Raw genomic sequence first — 12,421 nt, forward strand, 5'->3', positions numbered from 1 at the left:
TTTTTTTTTTTTTTTTTTTTTTTTTTTTTTTAGTAGTAGTAGTAGTAAATAGAGTAAGATTTAAGAGATTGAAGCACCAAGTTTATGTTTTGGTTTACTCACCATGATCATGATGGGACAAGATTTTAATTATTGACAGACAGCCTAAGTCTACTTCTAGCAAATATTGTTTGTTTTGACCCGTTACATATCGCTATCAGCCTTTGCGGTTTTAAAACACATATATTAGAGTGAGATTTCCACACCATTATTAGGAATACTTCGTTGCCCTCTTCAATCGATGTGAGATCTCACAATCTACCCCGGCTAACACATCGTTCGGTGTCTGACTCTGATACCATTTGTAATAGGTCAAGCCCACTGCTAGTAGTATTATCCGATTTGATATCATTTGTAATAGTTCAAGCCCACTGCTAATAGTATTATCCAGTTTAGCCCGTTATCCATTGCCATCAACCTCACAATTTTAAAACGTGTTTACTAAGTAAAGGTTTTCACACCCTTCTTAAACATACTTAGTTCTCATTTCCAACCAACGCGTGATCTCACACCTTAGTTATTAACCTAATTAGACAAATTTTTAAAATTTTAAATTTCAAATTGGAGAAAGAACAAGATTGTGGTAATGTTGTTGAATAATGAGGAGAGAGAGAGAGAAAAGAGGAAAGGGATATACAAAGTTGGTTCTTTTTCTCTCTTGTCTTACATCATCAAACTGTTCTTGACCCATTTGATTTGTCTGTGCTGCACACTCTGTTCCTCAATTATTCTATCTTCTCCTTCTCAGGTGTTAATGTTTTGAGCTTCTAACTTCAACTCCAAGCATTAACCAATAATTTGACGCAATAATTAATAATGATGAACTTAATAATTAGCAGGACCCTTTTTGAAGAGATTCTTCAGATAAGATTTTAAGAATTCTAGATTTTCCATTACATTCATGAGTATAAAAAAGAAAAGAAAAGAAGAAAAAGAAGAACTTTAGGATAATTTGTCTTTATCCACTTTTCTCTTGGAATGTTTAAGATTCTAATTATTCTAAATCTGGGTTTTAAACTACAGTTTCATACGATTATTAAAGCCACTAATTGAATGTAAAGTTTGAATAATTGAATATGAAACCGAAATAATGTCTACAGTTTCGTATTTTGCTAATAAATGCACTCAGAAGATTGTTTGGTTGGTGTTTTTTTGGCGTCATTGTGTCTTAAATTGGTGACTTTTGAAGCTAACAATCATAAATTGAACAAACTATGATGAATTTGGTACTCAACGCTGTCTTTTTGACTCAACTTTGCTACTCTAATCTTCCTTTTGCTATACCCAAATTTTAGTTTCCATTTTTTTCTTTTGCTTTTTATAATTGTTAGTGACATTTTCTCACGCGCTTGAACCATTGCTTAGTTCCTCACTCTCTCCCCTTTTAAAGCTTCTTAAAAATGTGCTAAAACGGCCGCCGTTCCTTGGCGCCATTGGCTTCTTCGCTAGCTCCGACGACGACAAAGGGTCTCTGCCTTCACCATGGCGGCGATCGCAGTGAGTAGAGCTTTGTTTCTAATTGGGTTTCTTCTGTTTCTTCAAGAAACAATGGCGGGTTAGTCTCTTTGTCGCATTTGATTGAATATTCAAACGAAACTCGTCTCTGTCTCTGTTGATTGATCTTCCATTTTCTCTGTGATTTCTTTTCTGGAGTTTATTTCTCTGATCTAGTGGGAGTTTTTGGTGGAAATGGTGTTTGTGGAAATGGGGTTTTAGTCTTCTTAGAACACTATGAACAGCGATAAAATGATTCAGGGTTAAATGGGTAGGTCTCGTTTTTCTTCTTAAATGCGCCATTGTCTTTGCTGGAGCCTGAGCTTGATTTGGTTCTCTTGTTGATCTTTGTGTTAAGATGAACATATTTCAGGATTTTTCAGGAGCAAATGTTATGTTCAAATGGTTGGCTTATAATTCCTTAATGTTCTGAAACTTTCACAGATTGTCCCTTGAACTTGAGTGGATCAAACTTTACTTTAGCTGCTTCTATTTGTTCTAACCCCAATGAAAGAGGGAAATGCTGCCGCTATATCAATGCATTTGTTGCAGTTTCTGTTGCTCAGCTTGCTAATGTGACTGGTGAACTAGGAGTTTCTTCAAACTTGTCTAACATTTGCCTGCAATCATTGTTTGAAACCATGGAACTGTATGGAGTTCCTAGAAATGCCACTGGTTTCTGTGGGGTTGGGACAAAGATTACAGTGAATTACGCGTGTAGAGGTCGAGAAACTGTCGAACAAATGCTGGAATCTCCAAGTTTCTCAAATGTTAGTGACAATTGTGAATTGCCTCTCTTGGAGGAAAGTGTTTGCAGGAAGTGTATCAATGCTGGGATTTTGTATCTACGTAATCTGATTGGAAGAGAAGACAATATAACGTTAAATACTTGTCGCGATGCGACGTTTGTTGCACTTGCTAGCCATCTTGATACTGCTTCAGTCGTTGATCTTGCAACATGCTTCTTTGGAGTTCAAGGTCTTGACAAGCCTCCAGGTATGGATGTACAAAAATGCAAATGGGAAAATGGATTAGTTTCTTTTTGTAGAGCCTCATAGGCAAGGATAGGCAAGGGTCAAAACTTCTTCGTTTGCATGGCTAGGTGTTTCTTTTTGCTATTTCTTGCAATTTGTGAGATCCCACATTGATTAGAGAGGGGAACGAAATATTCCGTATAAGGGTGTAGAAACCTCTCCCTAAAAGACGTGTTTTAAAACCTTGAGGAGAAGCTCGAAAGGGAAAGCCCAAAGAGAACAATATCTGCTAGTGGTGTGCTTGGACCATTACAAATGATATCAGATCCAAGCACCAAATGGTGTGCTAACGGGGACACTGGCCTCCAAGAGGGGTGAATTGTGAGATCCCACATTGGTTGGAGAGGGGAACGAAACATTCCTTACAAGGGTGTGGAAACCTCTCCCTAGTAAATGCTTTTTAAAACCTTGAGGGGAAGCCTGAAAGGGAAGGTTCAAAGAGGGGAGGTCTGCTAGCTAGTTGTAAAGCTTGAGGGTTGTAAAGCTTGAGGGGAAGTCTGCTAGCTGTAGGCTTGAGCCATTACACTATCATTTGCACTATGTTGTTAACATTGTTATGGGGATACGATTGTGCACCAGTTAGTTGTTAAGTTTATGTAAGCATATATTTTTAGCAACCTCTGAAGATGGAATGAATAATTATATTTTCTCAAGTTCCTCTTCTCCAACTTAGATTATAGAGTGATTTAAACTTCATGCTCTCTTCAGCTCCATCCCCTTCTTTTGCTACCCCAGATATTGCCCCAAGTCCATCAGCTGCTGCAAGTCCGGGGCCAACGATACCAGGTGTTTCCGATAATAAAAGTCATAAACGTCATTCCTACCATCTAACACTAGTGGCGGGTATTGGCATTGCGGTGACCGTGTCTTCCATATTGATTCTGGTCGTCTTGATCGTGCTGATTCGAAGGAAAAACAGAGAGCTAAAGGATTCTGATATGGCAGAGGGCAAATTGTCGAAATTCTTACCTTCTCGTCCCGTCAAAAAGTATCAGGAAGGTGGGGTGATTTGCCTGCAGTTCTATAGGTTTTTCAAGTTCTTTGCTTAGCCTTGGCAGCATACATGTTCAAATAATCTTCCTGTTCTTCCTCTTTGTTGCACTTGACATCTCGTGCAGGACCTTCTACGTTTAAAAAGTTCAGCTATAAAGAGATCAAGAAGGCAACAGATAGTTTTAGTACAACAATTGGACAAGGAGGATATGGAACCGTTTATAAAGCTCAATTCAGTGATGACTTAGTGGTAGCTGTGAAGAGGATGAACAAAGTCTCCGAGCAGGGGGAGGATGAATTTGGCCGAGAAATCGAGCTGCTCGCAAGATTACATCACAGACACCTTGTTGCTTTAAGAGGCTTTTGTGTTGATAAGCATGAACGGTAATTCACCAAGTGATTAACTTTTTTCGGGGCGTTTAAGATCATGTGCCAACAATATGAAATGCTACTTGTTTTTTCATTGGTAGGTTTCTTGTGTACGAATATATGACTAATGGAAGCTTGAAGGATCATCTTCATGGTATGTTAGTTTCACTGCTAGTAGATTATATCCGCTTTAGTCTGTTATGTATCGCCATTAACCTCACGGTTTTAAAATTCGTCTACAAGAGAGAGGTTTCCACACCATTATAAGGAATATTTTGTTCCCCTCTCCAACTAATATGGGATCTCACAATCCACCCCCTTAGGGGTCCAACGTCCTCGCTGGCACACTCCTCGGTGTCTAGCTCTGATACCACCTTTAACAGCCCAAGCCCACTGCTAGCAAATATTGTCCACTTTAACCCGTTATGTATCGCCTTTAGCCTCACAGTTTTAAAACGTGTCTGTTAGGGAGAGGTTTCCATACCTTTATAAGGACATTATTTGCTAGAGAAACTCTTTATTTATAAGGGTATGGAAACATCTCCCTAGCAACGTGTTTTAAAACTGTGAGGCTGACGGCAATACATAACGGGCTTAAGCATGCTTAGTCAAGTTTTTGGATTAATATGATTTTGGTAGCCCTGTATGCTTAGTCAAGTTTTTGGGTCAAATGAAAGAGCTTCTTTTAATCATCTTCCCTTGAATCAGTGTATAAGTAAATGCATTCTTACGCTCGTGCAGGTCCCGGCAGGACGCCTCTAAGTTGGCAGACGAGAATACAAATTGCCATCGATGTCGCCAATGCTCTGGTAGTGTGCTGATACTCTTGTTCCCATCAAGAGCTAATGAACTACTAGCTTAACCATCAAAAGCTGTCTTTTTGCAACGTTTTTAGTGACTTGAACTTGTCCTCCGCAGGAGTACCTTCATTATTATTGTGATCCCCCACTATGCCATAGAGACATTAAGTCCAGCAACATTTTGCTGGATGAGAACTTTGTTGCTAAGGTAACATGGGAAGTTCATTTGGTAACAAACTGCAGACCCAAATGCCTTAACTTCTTATTATTCTGTTTCTTCTTTCAGATTGCAGATTTCGGCCTTGCGCATGCTTCAGAGGGCGGTTCTATTTTCTTTGAACCCGTAAACACCGACATCTGTGGAACACCAGGTTTGGAAGAAGACGAGTTCTTCAACTTATGTTTGAATATCGTCGTTTCTTATGCTAGCAATATCTCAATGCTAATGAATTTCAGGTTATATGGATCCCGAGTATGTTATCACGCAAGAGCTTACCGAGAAAAGTGATATATACAGCTATGGCGTGCTGCTCCTGGAAATAGTTACGGGGAGACGTGCTATACAAGATGGTAAGAATTTAGTAGAATGGTCTCAGGTGTACATGGTTCCAGATTCAAGGATATCGGAACTAGTAGATCCAAGGATCAAGAGTTGTTTCGACTTAGAACAACTCCACACAGTCGTGTCGATTGTGAGATGGTGCACCGAGGGAGAAGGAAGGGTAAGGCCGTCAATTAAACAGGTGCTTCGAGTATTGTACGAGAGTTCGGACCCGGTGCATCAAGAGCTGGTGGAAGCTGTTGATGAAGAAGAAGAATATGGAGGGAGTGAAGGAAGGCAGAGCATGAGCAGGAGAAAAGGGCATAGAAGTGATGTGATTTTTCACAGTGGAGAAGGAAGGTATCTTGCATCTTCATCAAGCACAACAAAGTCATATTGTAGTAGAAGCTTTTTGCTTGAAACCGGTTCACCACAATCTCCTCCCAATATTTTCTCTGTCACAGATCAATTGTTTTAGGAAACAAAAATTTAAAAGAGAACAGACAGATTGAAACTTCTTTCATTTCCACATTCATGGTTTGTGCCAAACCAAAATTCTCGAAAGGATTGAAATTTTCAGTATTATGTTAGCCTATTCAAACATCATGTACAGGTAGCTAGCCTACTAGAATGGAAGTACTTAGCTGGGGGGAGTCGAGACTAGGCAAAGGGCAAGGGCTTAAAGTATCGAAAAGGTAAGGACTCTAAGAAGAAGCGGTGTGAATTTCCTCTTTACAATCAACAGAACATTTACAAAGGGTTTGTGGCTGCCTATTCGAGTCGAAAACATGAAATAAAGCGACCTTCAGATCAAACTATATGAAAATGGCTTCAAATTTGGCACATGGGTTATCTTCCACATGTTTTCTGAGATCAGAATCCCCTTGAAATCTTAAGGTATATAAAGCTTGCCTCTGTGTCAACCCAACTGCAAAAATGAAAGCAGCTGCAAGGGCACTCTCATTCTTTGCCTGCACTGGAGCCATGATATCGTACTCGGCCCAGGAGAAGTATCCAAAAGGTACATCTGATGAGAGACTGGTGGTCATTACTATACTATAACCATTCCTACAGAAAAGCATCAAAGACTATGTTAGAGAATTCTGAGGATAATATGGTGACTGATTGATTAGGAAAACCATGGATCTTACTTTTCGCTTGAACAAAACACAGCTACAATTGGAGCTGTAAAAGAGTGTCGAAAAAAAGGAAGAAATGGCTGCCATATTTCTTTAGATGGTCCATGACTGCCAATATTGTACTGTTGATAGTTTTCCATTCATCAAACCGCAGAAAACATATCAATGTTTCCCCCTTAAAATTGAACAAGCTTTTAAAGCTTCCTAGCCTCTAAGCGATTAAATCGCTATGCTCTCGATACATCAGATCACTAGCCTACAAAACATGCATTTACAGAGCGCCGCCTCCCTTACCTTCCTTGTACTCTTCTCCTCATGGGTAAACTCTTGTATACGACTAGTTTGGGACTACATAGACTTCTACCATAATAGTTCTCTTACAATTTGTGCACTCATACCAACTATTGAACCCCTTCCGTGAGGACCTTGAAGTTTCTCTCCATCATGGATAACTTGCCCTCTGCATTCCCTCATCCAACTCTAGCTTATCTACCATATAATTCGATCTTCCTACCATCCTGCATTTCCATTTTGCACTATAACCACATCTCCTTGTAACTAAGATTCGTTTTCTTATTTCCCAAGCTTTCAAAGGTTCGGACTCCTTTTCACATTCCTCTCTCTAACTAACCCTCCTTCCCACCTCTCCCCTTCAGCTTTAGTGACTACCTCACCCAACTAACTTTCGACAAATCACCATAACCCCATTGCAACCAACTTTGCATAACAGCCCACGAAACCTTTACAACCCCCCAATTTCTCAACCCAAAACATATAGCTCTTCTGACAGCCTTCCTTTTAAGCCCTTTGTTTTCTGCATAGACAAATGGAACTGGCAGTCTTCCTCTACTAGTGAAGTTTTTTGGGTATTTTATTCAGATTGACTGTGGAAAAACAAGCAAACCATGCATGGTTTTTGTAATCATACATGACACTTACGCCCAAATATTTTATTGCCTCGGTGTTAAATGAAAAAATAAAAATAAGCATTAAATATGTTCTTGCTAAGAAGGGGAAGTTTTGTACTCCAAATAGCATAATGGTAAGATAAGAGATTGTTCTTACCCACCGTCGTGCCTGGACAATATTGTTCTCTGCAAAATATAGAGTTGATACCATGGATTGAAGAATTGAAGGCATTCCACCCTGGTGATCTAAACCAAACGCAGCATCGGAATCTCTACTTGAATTGACCTTAAATTCACTTCCTATAGCACAAGATTTCCTCCCCTACAGGAGAACAATTAACTAAAAGGCTTTAGATGTTTTTTTCTTTGCTGCAAAAACATGCGCAAATTAGAATTTTAGAGCTTCAAGTCATCAAGAAATCAATCTCAACAAGAATATGGTTAGATGTCACCCCGAAGTTTGTACATAAATTCTTAAACTTTTAGTATATTAATAGCAGGAAGATGGAGATAACTCATGCATGGTATAAACAAAATTTCCCTTTCATTTTCATGAGGCCTTCAAACACAATGAACGAACAAATAGAAGATGAACTAATAACTTTTTTGGGTGATTTAAAATATCAAAGAAAGTCATTTTAAAGTATCCTCACATTTGTCCTTGAAAATCTATTGTTTTTTGACGATCACATGTGCTTAAGGAGGGTATTTTACCAAATGTTACCAATCTTCCTCGAGAAGCGAGAGCCTTCAAGGAGTTGAATGAAGAGATTCACAATGTTCATAGGCAAGCATCATGAGAGGCGTAAAATGTTTATGAATGGCATTCCAACCCAGAGAAGTAAAATATAAATGGTTGGAACTTCCAAAGAGGGGACGAGGATGTGAAAGGATCTCGTTATCGGATTCTTATTCGTTTTCATTTTGTCCAGAGTCATAAACTAAAGAAAGATTTTGCCCTTTCCCAATGCTAGCCAGCAACTCCCTTTAGCTCAGTTCATAGTCTCATACTTCAGGTTCATAGTCTCATACTTCAGGTTTTGCACGTTTCAGGTTCAATTCCGGCCAACCATCTGGACACAACTGAAATGGCTCAAGCCTATCGCTAGTAGATATTGTCATCTTTGGACTTTCCCTCAAAGTTTTTAAAACGTGTCTGCTAGGGAGAGGTTTCCACACCCTTATAAAGGGTGATTCGTTCTTCTCCCCAACCGATGTGGGATCTCACAATCCACCCCCCCTTCGGGGCCCGGCGTCCTCGCTGGCACTCGTTCCTTTCTCCAATTGACGTGGGACTCCCACCAAATTCACCCCTTCGAGGCCAGTATCCTTGCTGGCACATGGCCTCATGTCCACCCCTTCGGAGCTCAGCCTCCTTGCTGGGTATAGCCCGATGTCCAGTAAATTCTAAGTTGGCTAACAAAGTTGGACTTAAATTAAAAATATCAAAATCATAACTATCTTCATATGATTTTATGAAAACTAATTTATTCAATGTAGACGTCCACAATTTCAATTTGATCTTCTAATTATAAAAGATATTTTCCTAAAATCGACGGCTTTATACGAACTATCTTGGCACTAACATCTAAGCTCCTGATAGAAGACCAAAACGCCATATCTCTCTCCACGCATAAGAAATAAAGCTCATCGAAAACTGATCATGGAGCGGAACATTTGCATATCAAATGATATCGAAATGTGCGCAGCATTACATGGATTTCTACATCGATGCAGCACATTAAATAACGTATTGATGCAGTGCATTGTAATAAAACACGAAAACAGAGAACATTTCATTACATAAACAACAATTAAAAGCATGATACGGAATCCAAAAACGAAACAAACCTCATCAGAACCAGAAACCAATATAGGCTCCTTCCGGAATCCCTAGAATACGTCACGGCGTCTTCTTTCTCCAACCACTCCTCACATCTCCCCAATTCCGAAATCCGATCGCCGTCGAATACCCGGGAATTCGAATCATCAACTCCACCGATCAGTGCACGGGAAGGCGGCGAGCGGTAGAACAAATCGGGCCATGAATCAACACCATGGCTACATTTTTTGAAATATCAAGCCGAACCAGAAAGATAATGTCTGCTATGACCACGAGAGCAATGAACAGAAGCATCGCATTTGACCATTTTTTTGTTGGGTGGTATCGGAACCCCACCGGACACCGGCAACGCCTCCGGTGTGGCCCATGGTCTGGATCCTCTTTGATTAACGAACATGGCCGCCACTCCAATCTCCTTAATTTGATTTAGATTTCCCTCGAAATTCGTAATTCCGGGAGTTTGCTTTTTATCCGATTTTTTTAACCCTCCGACTGATAAATTCAATAAATCCTTTTTAATTTTATTTCAAAATTCATTAAGTAACCAATTTAGTCTAATATTTACAAAATTTAAACACAAATTATCAAAATTCTTTAATATAAATTTATAGTTTAATTTCAAGAAATTTAGTAATTAAAATATCATGATAAACTATCATTAAAAAAAAAAAGAAAATAAATGGACTAAAATAATAATTTTTTAAAAGTAGAAAAATAAAAATATTGGGAAAAAATTAGCTGCAAATTTTTTTTTTCTCCAAAATTGAAAAATATAATAGCTAAAATATTCGTATAATCTATCATTTTTAAAATTTTTAGAACACGTCTGTCTAAACAATGAATTATATTCACAAAATATGTAACTCTAATAATAAAAAAATATTTATACCAATTAGTGTCGAAACCAATTGACATGTTCGAACAATGCGACTACCTAAGGTATCCAATATTATAATGTATTTTTGTAATATGAATTTCCATAATTTATAAGAGTAATCCCTCATCATTTATCGATTATCATACAACAAACAAACAATTCAAGCACACTGTTATTTGATGAGGATGTGAAATTGAATATACGAAGTTCATCTTGTTGGTGAAGAAAAATAAACTAAACTAAACTAATCATGGGTTTCTAGTTCTTGGTACTAATTCTGGTAAAAAGTTACATATCTCAAATTTTTGGCTTCTTTGTGCCTGTATTCGAAGGATCGCCTTTTCGCTTTATCCCCAAGAAATGCTCGACCTGAAAATAAGATGATCAACTTATATAAACTAACAGCGACCGCGTCTCGAAATGACGAATTCTATATGCTGAGAGTCGAAGTTTGGTAATAAGGCAGTTGATTTAAAAATTGAACTTAGATTGAGACAAAAATGAAAATATGAATGAGTATATGCTTAGAGTGCACACAAATGAAATTCGGGTACGCATATAACTAGAAATCTCCCGTATTGCATATGTTCCTAACTTATCAATAGCTGCCACCAATTCTTGAAGAACTTCCTCGATACTATAAATCTCGTTGAGTATTAAATACTTGGAGGAATAAGGAAAGAATACTCACTTTTCTGTCACCAAGCATGGGTGTCAAGCCGCCGGGGAGATCCTTTTCGACGGTAGCAAAACCACTTCTTGGATCACTTGTTTGGCTACAAACATTAAAGAAAACCAGAGAACAGTTTGAAACTGAATGGCTAAATGCAAAAACAAGAGGCAAAATACTTGTTCCAATGAAAACGGAGCATACCCAGGTTTAACGTGACCGCTGAGAACAAGGTAAGGTGTTTTTAATTGTGCTTGAGCTTCCCTCATTCTCTCCACTGATAACGAAGGTGTATCTGCATTCTTCATCTGCTTCAACTTCAACTCTTCTTGGTATTGCTTCATGCGCTTTTCTTGTTTCATTTTCCCAGGTCCCTTGCCATGGAACTTGTGAGAAAGTTGGCGAAATGACTCCTTTGGAGTCATCTGGTACAGTAGAAAGGCACAAGTGAGAATAGAAAACTCCTTAATGGTAAGCATAGGAGTAATATCACATCCTAAAGCAGCCCATAGAAAAGATAGACCAGAAATTATAATCAAACTCCATTGGAACAAGAGAACAAAATTGACACCTCTAGGCAAAAGCCCTGTGCAGTTGGCATAAACATGTAAGACTGCCAACAATTCAGAGATGAGAGACTCATATTTAGCGCAACTTGAATGTCTTTGTGTATTATTTGTCTTCTGGTAGTGAGTGCATTTCATTGTTGGAATAAAATACAAAGAAGAAGAGCAAGCATGACTTAAGTATGGCAATTTGAGAAGTAAACGAACACAATTTCCTAAATGTAATTTTACGCATTTAAAAAAGAAATCCTACTTTAACTTGGCACCTAGCTCCTCATTACACTACCAGTAGGCATTTAAAAACCAGTAAGTGAATATGTGGTGCAAGTAAACTAGATATGAACTACTTGGCTAGGTAAATTATAGAGTCGAAGCTAACTTACAATTCGCCCAAATTCATCAGTCCTCTCGATGTGAATCTCCTTTTTGTAATCCACCAAAGAAGATAAACGGGAATCCTTTGACTTAGCTTCCTTTGGTTCATCTTCATCTATTATACCAACAAGTTTGCTCTTTCTCTTGTCCATGTTTCTGCCACCCCATTCAATGCTTTCCTTCAGAGTCCCACGATCCTTAAGCAGTTTCAGTACACTGGATAATCCCTTTCCAACAGGAACTTCATGGATTGTTTCATCGGGAGCTATTGTCTCATTATCCTCAGGAGTGGGTTCTTCTTTGGCAGTATCTTTGACCTCAGTCCACCCACCATCTTTATCCTTCTCATCTTCATGATATTCTTCTTTTGGTGCTTCATCATCATCCATAAAGACATCTTCTTCTTCAGGTTTATGAGATTCTGAACGAAAAAGAAAAAGAAAAAACCCAGTTCACTCTCCCTGGTTTTCCTCATTTATCTCATTTTTAAACCTTCTATTCGCGATTATAAAGCTTTTAATTATGACATATCCATTTAGAACAGAAAATAGCATGATATCCATTTAGAACAGAAAATAGCATGCCAGAATTTCTGTTTTACTTAAGTCAAGCAAATAGACGTTGTAGTTCAGATTTAGCAAGCACACGAAAAAACAGGTCTTCTAGATGATTAGTGTTCATTGAAAATCCCAAAGATCGGCACAGTTTGAAGGGTCGACAGGAAGCCTGCGAGAACCACCAACAAAGCCTAATGAGGCGGGAGGGGGGGGGGG

At 38.6% G+C, this 12,421-nt stretch overlaps 2 protein-coding genes and 1 long non-coding RNA gene across 5 annotated transcripts in view; 1 reads left to right on the forward strand and 2 right to left on the reverse strand.

The window, feature by feature from the left end:
• The first annotated feature begins 1,139 nt into the window (after positions 1-1,139).
• LOC111447501 (probable receptor-like protein kinase At1g49730) lies at positions 1,140-5,880 on the forward strand. 2 transcript variants are annotated; one of them, XM_023086713.1, is made up of 9 exons: positions 1,140-1,594; positions 1,978-2,529; positions 3,276-3,566; positions 3,686-3,944; positions 4,031-4,083; positions 4,671-4,738; positions 4,848-4,937; positions 5,016-5,100; positions 5,186-5,880. In XM_023086713.1, the coding sequence occupies exons 1-9, from the start codon at positions 1,522-1,524 to the stop codon at positions 5,746-5,748; spliced, it is 2,034 nt and encodes a 677-aa protein (XP_022942481.1). In that variant the 5' UTR covers positions 1,140-1,521; the 3' UTR covers positions 5,749-5,880. The 2 variants fall into 2 exon arrangements, with proteins under 2 accessions (XP_022942481.1, XP_022942482.1); XM_023086714.1 differs by having other exon boundaries at positions 1,143-1,594; positions 3,303-3,566.
• A 75-nt stretch (positions 5,881-5,955) lies between these two features.
• LOC111447502 lies at positions 5,956-9,635 on the reverse strand. Its single transcript, XR_002711277.1, has 3 exons — positions 9,169-9,635; positions 7,475-7,639; positions 5,956-6,338 (listed from the first exon to the last, which is right to left on the reverse strand). It is a non-coding gene; the product is annotated as an uncharacterized LOC111447502 (long non-coding RNA).
• Positions 9,636-10,107: 472 nt separating this feature from the next.
• The window catches only part of LOC111447438 (SART-1 family protein DOT2), a 10,211-nt gene continuing 7,897 nt past the window's right edge, over positions 10,108-12,421 (reverse strand). For both annotated transcript variants that reach the window (XM_023086606.1, XM_023086607.1), the window contains exons 10-13: positions 11,657-12,069; positions 10,912-11,132; positions 10,729-10,813; positions 10,108-10,406 (exon numbers count right to left, since the gene is read on the reverse strand). In XM_023086606.1, coding sequence (XP_022942374.1) covers positions 10,335-10,406; positions 10,729-10,813; positions 10,912-11,132; positions 11,657-12,069 — 791 coding nt within the window. In that variant the 3' untranslated portion in view covers positions 10,108-10,334. The remainder of the gene's footprint in view (positions 10,407-10,728; positions 10,814-10,911; positions 11,133-11,656; positions 12,070-12,421) is intronic.

This window comes from Cucurbita moschata, unplaced genomic scaffold, assembly GCF_002738365.1.
Source record: "Cucurbita moschata cultivar Rifu unplaced genomic scaffold, Cmos_1.0 Cmo_Scf00009, whole genome shotgun sequence".
Taxonomy (NCBI): domain Eukaryota; kingdom Viridiplantae; phylum Streptophyta; class Magnoliopsida; order Cucurbitales; family Cucurbitaceae; genus Cucurbita; species Cucurbita moschata.